The 20,549-nt window shown below is 43.0% G+C and overlaps 3 protein-coding genes across 3 annotated transcripts in view; 1 reads left to right on the top strand and 2 right to left on the bottom strand.

Moving 5' to 3' along the window:
• The window catches only part of GNAZ (G protein subunit alpha z), a 67,359-nt gene extending 60,068 nt beyond the window's left edge, over positions 1 to 7,291 (top strand). Inside the window, exon 3 of the mRNA XM_058158291.1 lies at positions 5,183 to 7,291. Coding sequence (XP_058014274.1) covers positions 5,183 to 5,527 — 345 coding nt within the window. The 3' untranslated portion in view covers positions 5,528 to 7,291. The remainder of the gene's footprint in view (positions 1 to 5,182) is intronic.
• Positions 1 to 20,549, bottom strand: part of GUCD1 (guanylyl cyclase domain containing 1) — a 319,725-nt gene that overhangs the window by 20,695 nt on the left and 278,481 nt on the right. The window lies entirely within an intron of this gene.
• RSPH14 (radial spoke head 14 homolog) overlaps positions 1 to 20,549 on the bottom strand; it is a 97,453-nt gene that overhangs the window by 76,057 nt on the left and 847 nt on the right. Inside the window, exons 2-3 of the mRNA XM_058158292.1 lie at positions 14,478 to 14,580; positions 14,240 to 14,358 (exon numbers count right to left, since the gene is read on the bottom strand). Of these exons, the coding sequence (XP_058014275.1) occupies positions 14,240 to 14,358; positions 14,478 to 14,580 (222 nt within the window). The remainder of the gene's footprint in view (positions 1 to 14,239; positions 14,359 to 14,477; positions 14,581 to 20,549) is intronic.

The following is a 20,549-nucleotide window of genomic DNA, read 5'->3' as shown; positions in this document are numbered from 1 at the left end:
CCTCACCCCATGAAAGTTCAGGTTGCAGGAACTTCTGTAGAAAGAATTTCAAATCAGGAATGCTAAATATAGCCAAGTTTTCACAATTGTTTCTTTCTCGAACATGTGAGAGAAAATTAAAATTCACAGTAACATCAGGTTGAATCAGAAACAGTTACTTTTCTGGAGGTGTTAGTACTCTGGGAAGATGACAAGCCTGCTAAGGGCGGGGGGGGGGGGAAGGGGAGAGAGATGCTTACGTGGGAGACAAAGTCCAAGAGGGTTGTGATAAAATCTCACACATCCTCTCCCTACACAGTGCTGCCTCCTTCCTCCTTGGAAGCTTCCCGAGAATTACTTTGAATTAAAAAATGAGCAGATCTCATCTTGGGAAAAGCATTCTTGATTTTGCAGAAATCGCAAGAATATGAAACAGCTGCAGTTGCATGCATTTTAGAGTTTGGGTTATTCATTCAAATTAGGGTAATCCCCCTATCCTTGTATATAACTATATCCAAATTAGAATACTGAACCATAATACAAAAGAGAAAATGCTGATAGAATTTTTTAGCAACTGCAGAGTGTATACTAGAAAACAAACAAGGGTTGGTTATGATCATGAAGAGATCTGTCATTAGGCAGCTTAAGAGCAGACTTTGGTAACTACACAAATGCAGCATGGATTTATCAAGATCAAATCTTGTCATCCCATCTCAGGTTTTGAGCAGGTAAAGGCGTAATGGATTGTGGACATGCTGTAGACATCACGTATTTCGTCTTCAGCGAAGGGCCCCATGGCTGATTAGCCTTTTAGTTAAGTGTGAGTTGGAGGGTCTGACAATTAAATGTTTTCTCGTCAACAGGAAGAGATATTGTGTGGAACACTAAAATATTTTATTAGGGAAGAAGTGGAAGAAGGAATCTTAATCGGCTCTTCCAATGAAGAAGAACTAATAGCTCCAATGGGTAGTTTCTCCATTTTCTCCCCATCTGTTCTTCTTTTTTTAAGGTTGTGGGCGGAGCTTCAGTAGAATGTGATTTTAGGTGTTTTATTATTCTATTCTATCTTGAATTGCCCTTTTGGGGGAGGAAGGGAAGTATTGTATTTGGCAGCCCCTGAATTTCTAATGGGCCTCAAGCTGAGAGAGACCAAGGTGCTGACTGTCTCTTTGGGAAAAGATCCAAAAAGGTTGGAATGCCAAGGAGAAAAATGGCAGGCAGTGGTGCATCAAAGTCACCTCCAGTTTCCTCCTTCCTTCCTTCCTTCCCACATAGGACTCGGTTCAAAACTGAAGAAAGAAAACCCCCAACTCCATGGTTATAGAGAAAGGTACTTTTACTGAGTATGAACGGAATGCAATGAAAGAAAAGCAAGGTCTGAGGCAATAGGCATGAAAATTAGATATTGAAAGCAATCCCAAGTCCCTCCCCCCAAGGAACCAGGTTGAGTGTCCAATCCACATCTCTCTCCCCAAGGTGTCATGTGGGGCTCTTCTTCAGACGGGCCCCCGTCTCTCTGGCATGCCGGAACGGTTGACCTTAACTGCTGTTGGCTCCTTCCGCCTGTGAGAAGTTCCCTCCCTTTTCTCGAGATGTCTCCACCAGCTCGCTTCCCCCCACCCATATACCAGCTGTGGGCAAGGAATAAATTCCTGATCAGGTGTTGGCACAGAGAAAAGGTCCTCATATGAATTAGGAGCCCTTTGTGGTTGGTCTACAGAGTCTCCTCAATCCCCGTATTAGTCATGACTTTTGCTTTATGAAGCAACAACTTAAACACAGAATGGTGAAAAAGAGCTTGAAGGTCCAGGATTAGCCCCATACCTTGTCCCTCCCCGGAGCAGAGCCCCACTGCAGTCAAGGTGAACACTGCTTCTGGGGCTACACAGGGAACATGAGGGGCACTCATTAACCCAGACTGCGAAAGGTTTGGTAGAGGGAACACATCCCCCCGGGAGCCCACAAAGTGGTATTGGTGCTGCTTATCAACCCCTCCCAGTGACCAGTTCTGCAATTGTTTCTGCTCCTGTTGAGACACAGGAGCTGACACATCCGAGCCCGTCAACACAGTTTCAGTAGTAGAAACGACCTGTTTATTATGGGCTTCTTGTTGAGCCTTCGAGAATTGTCGCTCTAAGGCCTCCTGGTGTCTCTTTGTGTCTTTATCACTGTGTGAAGACTTTGCAGGAGGAAGAGGCGTTGAAGGCCTACTGCTGGAGGCTGGCTGTGAGCTCTTTTTGCCAGGATTACATGCCTTATGGCCTCTAGTGGAGCCACTAGATTGGACAGTGTCAGGAGATAAGCCAGGATTGGCCATGATGTTGTTACCCCTGGAAAAGGCCAAATTCAAATTAGAGTCCTGAGCCGAAAAGTGTCTAGACCACCAATGGCCTCTTGGCTCTGGCCCAGTCCAACGTGATAAGTCCGGAAACTACTGTCTGAGCCTTCAATAGAAGTCCCCAGCCTAGTGTTATTGCCTTCTGACACAAATAGGCCCAGCCGTTGAATGAGGTGCGAGAACGCAGTTGTCTAGTCAGTGCCATTCAAAGCCCTCCCAATAGTCAAAGGCGCAAGAACAAATCATCCCCCCAGCGCCCACACAGCAGCCCAGACGGGCGATTAGAAAGTGCGAGAGCAGAACCCCAACTCCCTCAGCACCACTTCACTATAGTTAATTTTGGCAAGAAATTCAAATGTCCTCTTCCCGCCTCCCCGGCTCGTTGAAAAGAAAGGAAGGAAACAAAATGGCGCACGAGCAAGCAAGCCCACCAAGCGCCTCTGCAACATGTCACTCATGATTGACGAGAGAGTACATCAGCAGGCGTGAAAGCGAAAAGCTTTCCCAGTGCCACGAAGCATCAGAAATCCTCGGAGTTTGCCACGGTGACCTTGGCAGTGACTCCAGAGCTGCCCAAAAGTAAGGGAGCTATAGGCGGTGGTGTTTGTACCGGCAGACCAGGAAACCAGCTCACCCACCAATGGCAATCCAGCGAAATTTAAGCTGTTTGGAGGTGCCTAGAATGGGACAGAACTCCGAGTGCTGTTTTGTGACGATCTGGGTGGCGGCAGTTGGCCTGGAGCCCCAGGAATGACTGGCCAGCCACCAGCAGCTGAGGGCAAGCCGCAGCCGCAAGCTGCCCTCCCAAAGTCACAAGGAAGAAGATCTTCAGCAGACCAAAAATTAGACCAAATCAAGGCAAGAAAAATAAAAGGAAAAAAACAAATATAACCCAACTCTAACTGCCAGAGCAGTGATACACACATCTCTCTAGCTAGACTGAGTGAAAACCGAAGCTCAGCCGAGCAGAAGAGGCGTGGTCAAAGGATAAAAAAACAAAAGCTACACTCAGTCCCTGGCAGAGAGATGAGAGTTAGCCCATATGTGGATTATCTAAGCACTACACCGGGAAACAGGTTTCTTATTACATGCTTTTAGTTACAGCCTATTTTCTGTTCCTGGCTAAACAATTGTTTTCAGACCTGGGTCAGAATTTTGGGCTCTACTTGTGAGGACCAACTTTTTTGTTTTCTTATACTATTTATTTGGTTGGTTGTGTAGTGTTTGTGGTGATCCATTATAGGTAACACTGAAACACACAAAAAGGTTTCTTAGCTACCTATTGAAGATGTATATCTAAACTGGTGTCTTTGAGTAAAAAAGAGGTACCTAATAATTTTATTAATCTTATTAATTTTAGTTAGCAATTCAAGAAGGAAAAGATTTTCAGAGCTGAAGCCCAGAAGCTGTTAATACAGTTTTACAGAGGAAATGTTGAGTCTGTCATTTGTGCTTCTATAACTGTCTGATTTGGCCCAGCAACTGGGCTTCAGTGGATAGTTAGGACTGCTGAAGAAACAATTGCAGCCAGCCTGCCTTCCATAGAAAACCTGTATATTGCCAGGGTCAGAAGGAGGAGGGCTGAGTAAATAGTTACAGACATAAACTGGTTCATCTCCTCCCCTCGGGATGCTGCTATAGAGCATTACATGCCACAACAATTAGGCATAATTTTCCCCCTCATACCGTCACTTTGCTGAATACCTAATTCTCATAATACTGTCTTAGGTCTATGTGCATTTACCCACGTTGTCTGCCTGTGGTATTATTATCCTTCTCCTCTTGTCTCTTACCTGCTCTTATTGGTATCATATTATAACAGAAGCTAACCGAATAAGAGTTGGAAGGGATCTTGGAGGTCTTCTAGTCCAACCTCCTGCTCAAGCAAAGAGCCTATATTCTTACGATTATCATTATTTTGTTGATTTGCATGTACACAGAGCTTCTGCACCAGAGATTAATTCCTTGTGTGTCTAATCACACTTGGCCAAATAAAATGTTGTTCTGTTCTGTTCCTATCCCTATCCTACCCTACTCTGATAGAAAAAAACATCTTCCGCAATGCCCAGTGATCTGAATATGTTCAGTGAAAGTTTTCCTTTCGGGAAGGCACTACAGTCCCAAAGACTTCACCAGTTCTGGCCCACCTTAATCTCTCAGGGGCTTTTGATGCCATCAGTCATGGAGTCCTTCTGGATTAGCGAAGCATCCATATAAACTGAACTACATGTTTGATGTGTAAAAGCTGGTGGAAAAGTAGTGAACAATATATAGTTTATTGTGAGGAATGAGTGAGTGCAAAAGAAGCAAAATGTCTGTTTATAAGACATGCTTCTGCCACTTGGTGAATGAAAGCAACAGTTGGGTATGTTAGGAGAAACAAAAATGCATTGGATATGAGACGCTTAAGCGTGTGTTGTTTAAGCAAGAGAAAAGTTGAAGGGAGGGAATATGAAGATGGACTGAATTTTAATCTGAATGACCAGTGTGAAAGCAGCATTTTGAAATGGGCATGGGTGCAAAGAGAACGACATGAGGATTGACTTACAAAGCAAGCGTATGAATGGAGAGTACCCGGGTTGAAAGGAGCAGAAACTGAGAAGGTTGGATTGGATGGAGTTTGTGAGAGACTTGGAAACGAAAAGAGAACTTAAAATAAGCCGTGTATGGAAATTCTGAAAGAAAGATGATTAGAGAGAGACACAGAGGGATAATGATATTGGATTGCATTTTCCCCCTCTTATTCTTAATTCCTCCTTTTAATTTCTTCTGACGCTAACTCTTTGCTCAAGAACGCTGATGATAAAAGCAGGTTATGTTCCTGGTGCCTGTTCTTCTTGCTGACACTTGCATTTTTTCCCACAGAGTCGGATGGCAGAGAGCCTTCGCCTTTTTGACTCCATTTGCAACAACAACTGGTTTATCAACACCTCCCTCATCCTTTTCCTGAATAAGAAGGATCTTCTGGCAGAGAAAATTCGCCGAATCCCACTAACGGTCTGTTTTCCTGAGTACAAGGGCCAAAATACGTACGAAGAGGCGGCCGTCTATATCCAGCGCCAGTTCGAGGACTTGAATCGCAACAAGGAGACCAAGGAGATTTATTCACATTTCACTTGTGCTACTGATACCAGTAATATCCAATTTGTGTTTGATGCGGTGACAGACGTCATCATTCAGAACAACCTCAAATATATTGGCCTTTGCTAAGGATCCTCTGAGGAAATGAGCCTGGCTTTGTGTGGCGATGCAAAATAGGCAGATCCCTCCTTTCACAGAGGAAAAAAACAGGGCACGTGTGGAAGATCCAGTTATGGAGGGGAGACGCCTGGTGCACGTTCACAGATCATCCCTTCAGCTGCCTACACGTTTTCACAAAAAGAAACGGCTTACCGCCTGCACACCTCCCCGCAAATGGTGAGGTTTTGAACCGAACTGAAAAGTTTTCGCCGTCCCATCCTCACGGGCTCATTCTGTGTCATTTCCTTTCCTGCAGTGGCAGAACCACCCTGTTGTATCTGTGATGAGCAGATTATTGTCTTTCCTGTCCTAAAAACCAGCTTCCTGTTGGGAAGAAGGCAGAGCCAGCATGTGGGAAGCAGGATGTGCTGGGACACCCTTTCCAGAACAGAGGCCTTTCTTGCCTCCCTTCGGGGATCCAACCTGATGATCTCACCCCCACGCACACCCCGGTCAGGTTCCATGCAGAACACGCTAAGCAGATCCTAGGTACACGCATTGTCTTTATGTAACGGTGTATCACAAAATATTCCGCCTGTGGAAGGACCTGATGTGTGGGAATGGTTTATGGGCTGCCCATCTGAATCCTTCAGATTTTCAGATTGTGCAGCACGAAGTGAGAAATGAGTAGAATTACTGAATTAAGACCAGGCTAAGTTGTGGTCACTATTCTACCAGTGAGGAATTTTATACGTTGAAAGTTTTTCTTTTCAATCCTTTTTTTGCCAAATAATTGTGTCCTTTCACACAATCTCTGTAATAACGAATGGTTGGATTTTTCTTTTTGAACACAGGTATAAGAGGTATATGGATTCTTTTTAAGTTATTGTTTCGTGTCTGGGTTCCGTGTGGGCCAATGGAGAGACTGATTCCTTTGCGCCACAAACATTCTGAGAAGTATGGCAGCCTTTGCAACGGCCTTTCCAAACACAGGAGCCAATGAAACTGTATAATAGAGCCTTTTAAGTCTTTTTGGGTGTTTATTTTTAAAATGTGTTGTAATTATTAGGTGAACAGATGAGTGATATGAACAATATTTAAATGTCTTGATATTTAAATTTTTAAAACTTAGTGGAATTAAAGAAATGGAAGTGATGCATTTTTCAATTCTCTATCATTGTGTTAAAATAATGCTGAATGGCCTCTTTCTCTGGCAAACGCATACTTAAGTGGGCCAGAGAAGCCGTTGTGTCTTCACTGGAGAAACCTCACCTGGGGCATTTGGCCGGTGGTCGCGCAACTCATCCTCCCCCCCTCTCCCCCCCCGCATAAGTGTTCTTTCCAATTCCAGTGCAAGCTAAATGTGTAAATATGTATTCAAGAATTGTAAAGCACATCCATGCACTCACTGTTTCTTTCTCTCTCTCTCTTTCTCACACTCACTCATTCACTCACTCACTCGCCTTCCTTCCCCTCCCTCTGTTTCCCAGTTGTATGAACATTAGTGGGAATTCACAGCCAAGGGCTTTAAGAAAAAATTAGCAGAAATAATGTTACAGGCTGTCCACTTTAAGAAAATAAATACTCTGAATGGTCCTAACTGGTTTGTGGTGTGTTCACTATTGCTTTGAAGCTTTGTGGTTTGGCACAGGTGGGTTTCTTAGGTATTCCACTTCGGACGAAGCCAGTCGGAGAGCAGCTGGTCCCGCTCTGAGGAGGCAGTTGCGAGAATCAGACCCCCTTTGAGGCAGCCTGGCTCAGGATGGGGCCCTTGCAGAGGGGGGCTCCATGGCCAGCCCTGCTTGGCCAGAATGAGCTGCACATCTCTGGAACTCTGAGAAAAAAGAACTTCAGAAACCTCAGAACAGGTCCCTGATAACCATAAAATCCCCCAGTGGCTGCTTCAGTCTATTTTGTCAATTTGCCATTTTGCAAATTTATCTTCAGTGATGTTGATTTCTTTGATTCTTGTTTGCTTTTGTTGTATGTGGCCCAGAATCTCATGGCTTTCTTGGGGCGCCCTAATAGATGCAATAAATAAATAAATAGATGTGAGGGGGGAGGGGGAGGGAGGGAGAGAGAGAGAGAGAAATAAGGTGTGGATCAAATTGGGAAAAAATGTTTTCCCAGTCAGATTCTATGGTATATAACATTAGTGGGGCTGGTATCTGAACTGCTGGTTCCAGCAGAGATTGAGCGAGGGAAGAGATTTCCCTTTGAAATCTGGATAGGATAGTGGCGTCTGGTTGGGAGGCGAGAAGAACAAAATTAAGAGCAGGAAGCTCTTTCACTTGGAAATGGGGCTGGCCTGGAAGGGGTGGGATTTGCCACAAAGGTCAATTTGGGAGTGAAGTTTCTGAGACAGAGAGTTGTTTTTATATAGAATGTTTAAACCTGTTCTACAGGTTACAGCAAAGTGTAACATATATATATTCATACAAACTACCCTGTTTCCCCCAAAATAAGATGCCCCCTGATAATAAGCCCAATTGGGCTTTTGAGTGCATGGCAATAAGGCCAAGCGGTTATTTCAGGGTTCAAGTATAAGACAGGGTCTTATTTTCGGGGAAATACAGTAATATATAGAAAGAAAACAAGCAAGCAAGCAAAGGAAAAACAAAAAATGCAAGAAAAAAAGAAAAAATGGGAAAGAAAAAAGAATTGTGGGTTCTGATATTCTTCACAGCAATTATAAATATAATTATATTTTAATTTCTCTCTTTAAAGTTGCATCATTATACTCTTCTTTCTGTAATCTATCCTGTCTATTCATCAAAGCCATTTTTTCATTTCTCCATAAAAAATCCATAAGAAATTTCCAGTCACCAATATTGTAAATTTCTCTAATCAAAAAAGTTAGTTTATTATCCATTCCCATTGGCCCTTCTACCTCTATTGCTTTTGTACCATGATTGCAGAATTAATACCAGAACTCTTGCTCTGAAAAAAATATAAGAATTCTAGATGTAGCAGACACCTCAAGTTTATCCTTTGTATTTAAATGAATATAAGAATATTTGCCAAATAAATTACCCTTTTTTCTTCAGCTATTGTTGCATGCATTATGACAGGGGTGAAATCTAAATTTTTCCCCTACTGGTTCTGTGGGTGTGGCAGGGGAAGGATATTGCAAAATCTCCATTCCCAGCCTCCTCTGAGGCCAGCCAGAGGTGGCATTGGCCGGTTCTCTGAACTACTCAAAATTTCCACTACCGGTTCTTCAGAACCTGTCAGAACCTGCTGGATTTCACCCCTGCATTATGGTATGGCAATTCAGAACCCAGATAGGTGACAGTGGTAACAGCTTTTTAAAAATTATCTAGAGTTTAGAGTTTAAATTTTATTTAAAAATTCTCTAATTCTCTAGATTAAAAGTCCTTAATTAATTGCACCTTACGTTTTCTTGAACAGATTAGGCTGTTCTAATCTCAGTGCATGAAATCAGCAAGAAAATAGGATTTGGCATCTGAAACAACAGCATGCAAAATGCAACCTAACAGCATCGATGCTGTTTGCCCAGAATGAAGCTAAGCCAGGAGATAGCACCTGTTCTGGCAGCTGGGATGGATTTGTGATTTTACTCTCTACTTATAAAAGGTGTCACGAAAAAATGCTAAAATGTTCAAGAGCTTTTTGCTATCCATCAGTCTGAACTAGTGAAAATTAGTGGTGGGGTTTTAGAATGCATTCATCTCTTGGCTGAAAAGCAGCCCAAGCAATATGATGCACACTGACACCCTTCTGTTCATACTCCATCTGAATCCTTTATAAAACACACACACACACACTCACACACACACGCTGGTGTTGTTTTAGAAGAAAGAAACAAAGCACCAACCTCGCACATCGTCTTTACAAGGACATCTTTGAAGGAATAGCCCCACACAGCCTCCATAACCATTGAAACAATTGAAGTGATTCTGGGGGTTCTTTGCAAGCACACCTCTATTAGAAAAGGTAAAACTCAGTTGCGGCGATGGGGAAAATTCCACTACTTGGTCTTTGAACAGATGTTTGGTCTGGGTAGCCAAACCCACCCTAGTAGCCATTTTGGGAACAGGGCCTCTTTCCTATGGCAGGCGGTTTTTTGAAGAGCGTCTACAATGTATTGGATTCTTTAAGGTAGTCAGAGATAAAGCAGACTGCCCTTTAGGCCCCCAGGCAGAGCAGAAGATTGTATAGGGAGCCCTTGACTTACAACTGGCTGCTTTATGACCATTCAAAGTTATACAAGCCAATATTTATGGCTATTTGCAGCAACCCACATGACTGGGATTTATGACTTTTTTCCCAGAAACCCACATTTACTCCTGCAGCAAACGATGGATTCTCTGAGCTTGATTGTTTTCTTGCAGACTTTTCATTATTCAAACTAGGTAGCATCAGTGCTAGCTTGGGTAGCGAAACCTCAATAAGAAAACCACCAAGCTCAGAGAGCACCAAGGACCTCTAATCTCAACCCCAAACTGTGAATATTCTCCTTTATTAGCACCGCATATGAGCGTCAAACACTTCAGAAGCACAGAAATGGGGACAAATCGCCTTCAGGCACATCTTACTAGCCCTGACCATGTTCCCTAATTTCAATAATGAAATGTCTCCAAGAAAACAACCAAGTTCAGAAAGCACCAAGGATCTCACCATTCCTGAGCTGCAAATATTTTCCTTTATTGGAACAATGGATTCGCTTAATGACTATTAACATGACATTTGCTATCTGCTTTTTTATAAAATCAGATCTGACCTGTTTTATGACCATTATGACTTAACAACTGTAATTGCCAGTTGTGGGCTACTTGTACATGAAACTTTTAGCCAGATCTGGCAAAGTCACTCTTGAGTTTTAATGATGGGAGTCAAGCACTTTCCTGAAACTGGCTTTGTTCCAGTGTGTGGGGCAGATGAGACTTTCCCTTCTCTGTGGCTCTATCTTCCTAAGAGCAGAGAGCAACATGCCACTAGTCCCATGACAAGTGGATCACATGATGGGAGGGACCTTCGAAGTTGACAGGTGAAGACCAAGGATGCCGAGGATCTCTTAGGGACAGAAGAGGAGGCCACAGAGCCCCACCCCTTCTCTGAACTTTCAAGGGGAGAATCGATGCAATCGATTGTAGTAGATGACTATTATGTAGTCATCTATGGAGATTCTCAATCATCTGGTTCAGAACTGAAGAAGCTTCCTGGATGAGAAGCAAAACGTTTTCAAGGGGAAAAAGACCAGTTGCTTTTTAGAAAAAAACACCTTTGGCACTATTATGTAGTCAAAGCTCTACCAGTTCGAAGTGCAGTGGGAGGCATCAGCAGGCTTGGGGAAGCCCTAAGGTTTGAGGGAGGGTATCACAAGTCTAGAGTAAATAAGCCCAACAAGGGGAAACCCCCCCTTTGAAGGTTGGAACGTGCTTAGGGGCAATGGGATGCTGGCTGACTTGTGGGAGAAACTGGGGAGAGGACAGTTGATTTGCAGGACAGTGAGGAAAGATTTTTCATAAAGATCCCATTGATGGAAAAACCAACAGCGGCCAAAACAGGCCATTGAGGCAGCCAGCAACCAGCTAAGTTGGAAATCAGCATGGACAGCCAATGGAAGAGCTTCTACACAGGGGGATTCGGAACAGGAGGGATGTTGTGCATCCACCAAAGAGGTTTCAGGTCAGAACAAGATGCCGGATCTGTCCACGACATTCCCCTTCAGAGGGGATTCAGGAGCCAAGAGGCAGGCGACTGGAATCCTTTCTTTTTTCCCCTGATGCTTCTCAAAAAATTGAAGCAGGGGCTGATCCAATCCTTAGATTAATGCTAAACTGTAGGAAAAGTCAAAGGAACTTACAATGCTTTTTTCTCTGCATTGTAGATAATTGTTGGTTGGGTGACCTGGGAAGAGCTTCCCAGAGCAGGTAAGAGGGTTGGGTTACTTTTCATGGGAGCTCACCTGTCCTGGAAGGAGCTCTTGGGGAGGGGCTCATTTAGCGATGCCTGTGATACTCTGACACAGTCAAGAGACAATTACCCTTAGAAATAGATTAAATGCATTTCTTAAATAGCCAGAGTGGATATGTATATAGTATTAGTAGTATATAGATGCAAAAAGTATATAAATCTAAATAAAAAATAGAGGAAAATGAAAGAGGAAGAACAAGCAAGAAGACCAACGATTCAGTTAACTGAAATGGGAAAGGTAAGTGAACACAATGGAGCATGAATGACAGAGTCTTGTTTTGGGGAAAGTTTTTAACCCCAAGAGGTAGCCTTAGACAAATGAAGTATTTCATATGTAAACCCATTACAAAAAAAATCTTTAGTACAGACAAAATTGTAAAGCTGAATTTTCACTCACAGAATGGTAAAAGAATAGCTTTTATCCCAGAGTCCAAAATTTACTCCACAAAAACACATGATTGATTGTTCGAGACCCTTAAGTGAGAGTGCTGAGAACTGGAGCCTCAGGAAAGGAAAGGACGCTGAGGCCGGTTTGTTGAGCTTTTGGGGAGCTGGATGAGGCAGCCTCAACTGCACTCTGCTCACAGCGGTGGCCCTGTCCTGCCCACCTGAGAACAGGTGTCCTTATCTTGGTGACATCGGGAGCAGCACCAGGCCAGGTTAAACATTTAGCAGTTCTAACCATCTGTGCTTTGAATCTTCATACTGGAAACCAACTAATGGCAATGAAACAGCCTTTGTCTACCACAAATACACATTTTCAAAGTATGGGCAAACAAGTACACAAATCAGCAACATATCCTTAACATGTTTTTCCCTAGAAATCCATATTCCTTGCCTTAGTCTCAGGTGACTAAAAATTGCATTTAATGGCTGGGTTCCCCAAAACACCAGCTCAATTCCTTGTACACCCACTCTTCGTTTTGTGACCAAGCTCTATTCCGAGAACCAGTTGGTTAAATAAAATAGTCACTAAAGTGAACATGAAACAGTGAGGAAGGGGGAGGGAGGGAGAGAGGGAGGGAGGGAGAGAGAGATGCTACAAAGATCATTGATGGTTACTGTCTCATTCAGATAAAGTTCTATCATGCAGCTACACGTGGGTTTATAACATGTTCTATCCAAACAAACCATATGGTAGCATAGTATGATGGCCTGATTCAAACAGCTTGCTGAGACAAAGTTTCCACAACTGAGTGAGCTATTGAATCCCCAATCATATTTTAACTTATTCAACCATGTTGTTTGAATCCAACCAAAGACAATGGATTCTTTCCTAGTCCCACTAAATTGAAAACAAACAAAACTTAAGATCACTACTATATATCTTGCTGTAGAAATCAACAAATAGGGGTGTTAAGCCAGGGGAAAGCTGCTGTGTACCAGAAAAGAAGCTGAAATGAAGAATAAGGTACTACTTGGTGCCTACAGTCATTAAAGTCACAGGACACAAGTTGGCTGCTCTCTAGGTGCGCCGAAATGGCAACTCTCAGAATTCTTAGTCAACCTGGCTACGAGTTGCAATTTCAACACATCAGGAGATGCTGGGCTGGAAAAGGCTGCTGTAGAACCACTAAGGGAAGACCTGACTCATTCACCAGTTCCAGAGTTCAGCCTGAAAATGGTTTAGCTCTTATGCTCAACGAGAGTTAGAAGGAGTTGAAAAGTGTGCATTCCTGTCTGAACAGCTTGCCTGACCTATTGTCCAAGGCCAGGAAAAATCTCGATCCAAGCCTTTCTTCTCCTAGCCCAGCCAGACATCTTAAGCACCCGTTTGCTTCTAAATGGTTTCCATACTTAGCGATTATCTTCATGCCTCAAGCTAACCACCAGTTTTGTATAACTGCAGGATACATCCAAATGAGCCGATTCATACCACACACTAGCAAAACCGAAGAAACCACATTAAATACTACTGTGATTTGTGTCCCCAGACAGAACACGGACTGACGCAGGCTGCCTGACAAGACCGCATTTGCAGCAGGGACGGAGTTGTTGTTATTCCTTCTGACTTGCTTTCCACTCTGCAGCTTCCCTTCCTTGCCTGCATCGTTGCCCATCCGGCTTCATAAGCACTGGAGCACAGCCGGTCGGCATTTAATTAGCTCCAAACACCTCAAGCAGGAAAGTCAGGCTACAAGCTTCAGAGGAGGCAGATTCGGCAAGGTTCTGTGGGAAGTTTCACATCAAAATATATTTTATTCCTTATACTCTCTCCATCTTCCCTTAAACATTAACAGAGTCCACATGGACTGAGAATCAGTGTCTCTGCTAGATAATTGACAATCAAGCTGAAGCTAAGCTAAACAAGTAAAAATAGCAAATGGAAGAAAATCTTTTACTCAAACTTCTTTAAACCCCCAAATAAGTTACCCAGACCTAATCCATATATCAGAGAAGGTCTGTAAACACAGTTAATTAAAACAGTTTCCTGGTCGAACAGCACATTCACAAGAATAAGCATCACACTTGACATGTACCTACACACACATACACACCCAGATGCCCCTCAAGCGTCAGCCTTCCACATCCAGGAAAAGCTGCCCCTCTGCACCCCATTTTCTCTGCAGCTGCCCCCATTGGCGAACCTTTTTGCTTTTGGGAATAAATAATTCTCCCTCCCTCCCAGCTGTCTCAATTTCATTTTATTTATTCTTGCACAATCCTGGCTCAAGTTGGAACCCCAAATTATTCTTCTGACAGTTTCTGTGCAGTGGTGCAGACATGGCATCAGTGTAAACATTTGGGGCCATCACACACAGATCAAAGATTGTTACGTTTTTGTATAATAATTAACCTGACCTGTAGGTGTTTCTGATAGAAGTTTCAGAGCATAATGCATGTTCCACCGACAGATATCAACAGGATCATCCAAAAGCTGTGCCAGTGCTGGGATGACTCCATGTTCTAGAAAATTCGTCCTAAAATTTGGAGCACCATAGATTCATCTTTCCAGAATCTGGAAAATGTAATGAACAATAACTTCATTTCCCACCCACCCCCATCTTCTCTTCAAACGACATTTTTACAAAATACCTACCTGCCAATGCTGTGCGTTGCCATTATGTACAGGACTTCAGTAGTTTTTTGTCGCACAGTTTGATCTTCATCAAGAAGCAGCTTTTTCAAATTATCTAGAAAACCTAAAAGGGAGACTTGCAATTATTTATTGATTCCATTGATACATGACTTTCAACTAAAGTAAAAATAAGAAAATGAAGAATAGAAAGAGGCAATAGAAAGGCAAAATTAAAAACAAATACTAAGCATTATGAAAATACGAGAGGATTTCTTAAAGGAAAGGTTTACAAAAGAGAGCACCTGAGAGATAAAGTAGACCTTACGAGCAGGCATATTCAGGTAATCCTCGAGTTACAATTTGTTTAGGACATGTTCAAAGTTAACAATGGCAGTAAAAAAGTGGCTTATGACCAGTCTTCACATATATGACTGTCGCAGCATCCCCACAGTTATGTGATCAAAATCCGGGTGTTTGGCATGCATTTGCTATGTTGCAGCGTCTTAGGATCATGTGATCGCCATTTATAGCTTTCCCAGCCAGCTTCTGACAAGCAAAGTCAGATTTGCTTAACGACCGTGTGATTCACTTTACAACTGCAATGATTTGCTTAACAAAAGGTCACAAAATCAGACATGTCTGACTTAACCACCAGCTTGTTTAGCAGTAGAAATTTGGTTCCCAATGGTGGTCACAGGCCAAGGACCATCTGTGTGGCGATCAAGAATACTGCCAGGACATCATTCCTGGATTTTAAGGACATCAGAAGTTAAAAAGGGAATCAAGTCCCAAGGGAGACTGAACGGCCAGACAGTAAAATGCAGGTGTCATTAAGTCCAGCTGCATTCTAAATGCCAATTGCTAAACAAGAAAAATCATATGAAACTAGAATTGATATGAAAAAGGGACAAAAATTCAACCACGCTGCCACATTCCCCTCCCCCCCACAAGTTCTCCTTACATCCTTTTCACATGAAAGACAAAAGAACTTTTCCAAGGCGAGATAAATCACTGACAGAAATTATAACATGACAATTGGTTTATATGGCTTGCTTTTATTTCCAATATAACAAATAAGGAATAGAATTGAGCAAAGCCAAATTCTGTATGACTTTTCATATCAAATTGTTTTACAAACTTAGCTTTTTTCAGTTTCACTTTATGTGGGAACTCATAATAATTAATTATTATTTACGATTTAACTTAAAACTTTTTTACTTTTTTTCTACTATTGACCTCACCACATTTCTAAGAGGACTATAAGGGGCGTGCATAATGAATGAATGAATGAATGAATGAATGAATGAATGAATGAATGAATAGAATTTTATTGGCCAAGTGTGATTGGACACACAAGGAATTTGTCTTGGTGCATATGCTCTCAGTGTACATAAAAGAAAAGATACGTTCATCAAGGTACAACATTTACAACACAATTGATGATCAATATATCAATATAAATCAGGGGTGTCCAAACTACGGCCCGCGGGCCAACTGCGGCCCGCGGGTCAGTTTTTATTGGCCCGCAGCAAATTCTGAAAGTATAACTGAATATGGCCCTTTTCGGCCGCCTCCCGGTGCTTGCCCGGTGGTTCGCTGCGAGGCTCACGGCTCCTCCCCATGGGCAGGGAATAATGAAGGGAGGGGGCGGAGGAGGCGGCGAGCGGGAACGAGGCTGCTGGCCGTGCCCGACCCCAGCAGTTCTACCCTCGCCTTCCTCGGGCCGCCTGGCGAGGCTCCTCGCACCTCCACCCCTTGGGCAGGGAATAACGAAGGGAGTTTCAAGTTCATACCAAATACAAAACAAAAGCCAAGATCAGGGGTGTCCAAACTTGGTCTCTTTAAGACTTGTGGACTTCAATTCCCAGAGTTCCTCAGCCAGCTTTGCTGGCTGAGGGACTCTGGGAGTTGAAGTCCACAAGTCTTAAAGAGACCAAGTTTGGACACCCCTGTTCTATGCCCATAGCCACATCCACTCAGTCACATGAGCAGTTAGCCATGCCCACCCAGTCACATGAGCAGTTAGCCACGCCCACCCAGTCACATGACCACCAAGCCACACCCCAAAATAAGCCACACCCACAGAACTGGTACGAAAAAAAATTAGGACCTCCCCCCCCCGTTCAATGGTGTGGCCCGGGCCTTTGTTTATTTTTCTGTATTTGGCCCTCACCAAAAAAAGTTTGGACACCCCTGATATAAATCATAAGGATTGCCAGCAACAAGTTATAGTCATACAGTCATAAGTGGAAAGAGCACAAGCATGCCTACCGTTCTTGTCCTATTGTTTCCTTTTGTTATATCCAATTAATATAGTTATTATATGCTCATATATATGCTTATATATTGTTATTACATGCTTATGCTTATATATACTGTGTGACAAAATAAAATAAATAAAAATAAAAAAAATAAACTTTTAAATTCAGTTTTAAGTTTAAATATTTTTCTCTTCTGCTGTTACAAGTACATGTTTTCTGATTTTTTAAAATATGTTTCTACAGAGAATAAAATGTGAACTTAAAAAATATAGAAACAATAATATATTTTAGTTTCTCCCATCTCTACAATGATTCACCCTGTATAATTAGCTGGGGGCAGGCGGGGGGAGTTGAAATTGGAATTTCTAGAATACCTGTTCCAAATTCAACTCAGAGACTTTGTGTGAAGATATAACCACAAATCCATCTGTCTAGACCAATAAGTTTTATTTATTTATTTATTTGATTTATTGGTTTATGAGGCTGCCCATCTCAAATTCATAACTCTAGACAGCTAACTATTTTACAAACAGATTAAAACATAAAAAACAAGCAATGACCACACACATTTAACTGCAGCTGTGGCAAAACAAATCATAGAAGAGAAGAGAAGAGAAATAGATTAGATTAGATTAGATTAGATTAGATTAGATTGTAGAGTAGAGTGGAGCAGAGCAGAGCAGAGCAGAGCAAGATTGGATTGGATTGGAATGGAATGGAATGGAATAGAATGGAACGGAACGGAACGGAACAGAACAGAACAGAACAGAACAGAACAGAACAGAATAGGCTTTATTTGGACAAATGTCATTAGACACACAAAGAATTTGCCTCCGGTGCAGAAGTTCTCAATGTACATGCAAAACAACAAAGTAATAATAATCATAGTAATGATACCAGGGACCGGGATAGCTCAGGCAGTAGAGAAGCTTGTTATTAGAACACAGAGCCTGCAATTACTGCAGGTTCGAGCCCGGCCCAAGGTTGACTCAGCCTTCCACCCTTTATAAGGTAGGTAAAATGAGGACCCAGATTGTTGTGGGGGCAATAAGTTGACTTTGTAAAAAAATATACAAATAGAATGAGACTATTGCCTTATACATTGTAAGCCGCCCTGAGTCTTCGGAGAAGGGCGGGGTATAAATGTAAACAAAACAAAACAAACAAACAAACAATAAGAGCCGGTAGTGGAAGAGATAAGGATAAAAGCAATACAGCTATACCACATGGGCAAGTATACTTAGACATAAGACTACCGGTAATTTAAAATCAACAGAGCCATTGTATGTGCTTGCAGAAAGAGAAGAATATAAACACTGAAGGTAGCTCTTCTCACAGGCCATCACCAATCGCAAGGATGAAAAATATAACAAAAATTCCCTTGGGTGATCCCTGTGAAAGGTAAGGCCTTTTCCTATGGAAGTAAATTGTGGGGTTTGCAGCATTACACATCCCTCACTTGCATGCCTCCCCCATTGCCCCATGTGGACACCCTGTGGCTCTTCTGGAAAACAACTGGATATTCTCTTAGACCTTTCTACAATCACTTTACACAAATAAGAGGGTGGAAGGGCTACGAGGGGCAGAGGCTGCTGACTGATCACTGTTGGTTGCCCAGTGAGTGAGGCCAGTGTTGCTTCCTGCTCACCTAGTTGAGGCACCTTCAGCAGGGAGGTCAAAGCGAAGGATGTTTTTTTATTATAAAAAAAGTTTTTATTGGTCAAAAAAGATTTATGCAAATACATATCAGGTATGGTAAATTTTCATTTTTCTTATACATGATAAGAATTTTACTCAAAATTTTAAACACATACAACAGCCATATGGCAGGCAGGTGAAGCAAGTAGCTAAGTTTCAATCTTACATACACAATAAGGAAGGGTCAAGAATAATCAGAATATCATACGAAAGAGAATAAGGAAAACCAACACAATACCAAATATCTTTGTCACTTCCTAGTTTTGGATCTCAGAACTCTGGGTTCAGCCTGACCCAACTCCAGGGCCGCAACAGCGGCAGCCGCCTCCGCCCCATGGTCTATAACCTCCCCTTCTTCAATTCCTGGGTCATCTAAATCCAGGAGGGCTTTGTGTTCCTCCACGTAGGCCGCAGCCTCCGCAATTGTACTAATTTTTTTCGTAATGCCCTCCCGGAAAATCATCAATCCCTCTGGCATCAGCCATCTGAAGCCCACTCCCTTCTGGTACAATTTGCTTGATAAAAAGTAATATTTCTTTCTCATTTCACGTACCTGTCTGGGAATCTGCCTCAGAATGGCTATCTCCCTGCCCCTATAAGTCAGTGCCCCACTCCTATGTTTTCTAAGAATTTCATCTCTCGTCTCTCTTTTCACAAATTTGACATGAACCTCTCTAGGAACTGCATGCGTGCGTGCATATTGTGAATTAACTCTATAAACTCGATCCACATCCCAATTCATAAAATCAACACCTCTCCCAAGAAATTCTCCCAACAGTTTAGTCACAACATCTCTCAAGTCTTCTTGGTCCACTTCTTCCAAATTTTGAAACCTAAGGAAATAAGACATTTTATCCATCTGTAGTCCGAGCACAGCATTGCTTGTCGTCTCCCCTCTTTTCTGCACCGCCCGCATCTCACCCTCCAGACCTTCCACTTTCTGCTTATTTTCTGCTGAGACTTGTTGAGTATCCTTTAAATCCTTTTGGATAGTCACAATTTCTGCTCTTATTTCATCCAGTTTCGCGAAGGATGTTTTTTAATTGGCTGAATTGTTTGTGTATGTTGGAGGGAAATGCTCATGTGACCTTAGGGACAGTTCCCTCTTTGTTTTCTTTCCTGAAGATCAAGAGGTACAGGCTGACTGCACTCTTGAAGAGTAAACTGAAGGGACTAGAGGCAATACTGTCCACCCCATAGCCCTGGTCCAGCCACTTGCATGCCTCCCCCATAGCCCTGGTCCAGCTTCTGGGGTCCAGAACTGGACCAGGGAACTGTTGCCAAAGGACAAAAGTACCAAAAGGCCTCCCAGAAGACAGAAGAGAGCCAAGTGGAGGGGATGGGGGGACGGAGAATTGCTCAGTAGTGATCGATCACAGGAGGTAACTGAACCAGGTGTCTGGGCCTCTGGATGAAGACCAATTGCCACAAGCCTCAGAGACGGTCTGGCCCTAAGAATCAAGAAGGACACGTGGAGTTCCTTTGGAATAGTTCCTTTATTGTTGTTTGCCTACAAACAGAATCTTCACAAACTGAAGCATTATCCACAATAACGTAGATAAACTCTATGAATTGCTAGGGAGAGTCCAACTTGGCTCTCTTCCTGCCCACTTGAAAGTCTCTCTTCGCCCTCTGGGAAGGAGCCCCTCCTGCCTGCCCCTCCGGATGGCATTCCTCAACAGAGACCAGGAAGAGAACTCGGCAAGCTCTGCAAAGGCTACGGATGGTTAGTTCTTGCCTCTGCAGGAAGAGTCGCCCCACCAAAAGCTCCGGAGTAATACTCTAGTCTAGCAGTCAGGTGGTCTGTACAGGGCTGTGACTGTTGAGGAGGGGGAGGGGGGAAGAGGGGGAGAGTGTGGAGGAGTGCAATAGATGGAGGGAGAGGGGAAGAGATAGAGTGGGGAGGAGGAGAGAGATAAAGTGTGGGAAGAGGGGGAGAGAGAGAGAGGGAGGAGGTGGAGAGACGGGAGCGAGAGGAAGAGAGAGAGATAGAGGGGAGGAGGAGGAAGAGAGAGAGAAATGGGAGGAAGAGAGATAGAGGGGAGGGAGGGAGGAAGAGAGAGAGAAATGGGAGGAAGAGATAGAGGAACGAGGGGTAGGGGAGATGGGGAGAGACTTAAGAGGGGGAGGGGAA

This window comes from Ahaetulla prasina, chromosome 15, assembly GCF_028640845.1.
Source record: "Ahaetulla prasina isolate Xishuangbanna chromosome 15, ASM2864084v1, whole genome shotgun sequence".
NCBI lineage: Eukaryota > Metazoa > Chordata > Lepidosauria > Squamata > Colubridae > Ahaetulla > Ahaetulla prasina.
Note: the sequence above shows the minus strand (reverse complement) of the source record. Positions and strands in the feature narration are given on the sequence as shown.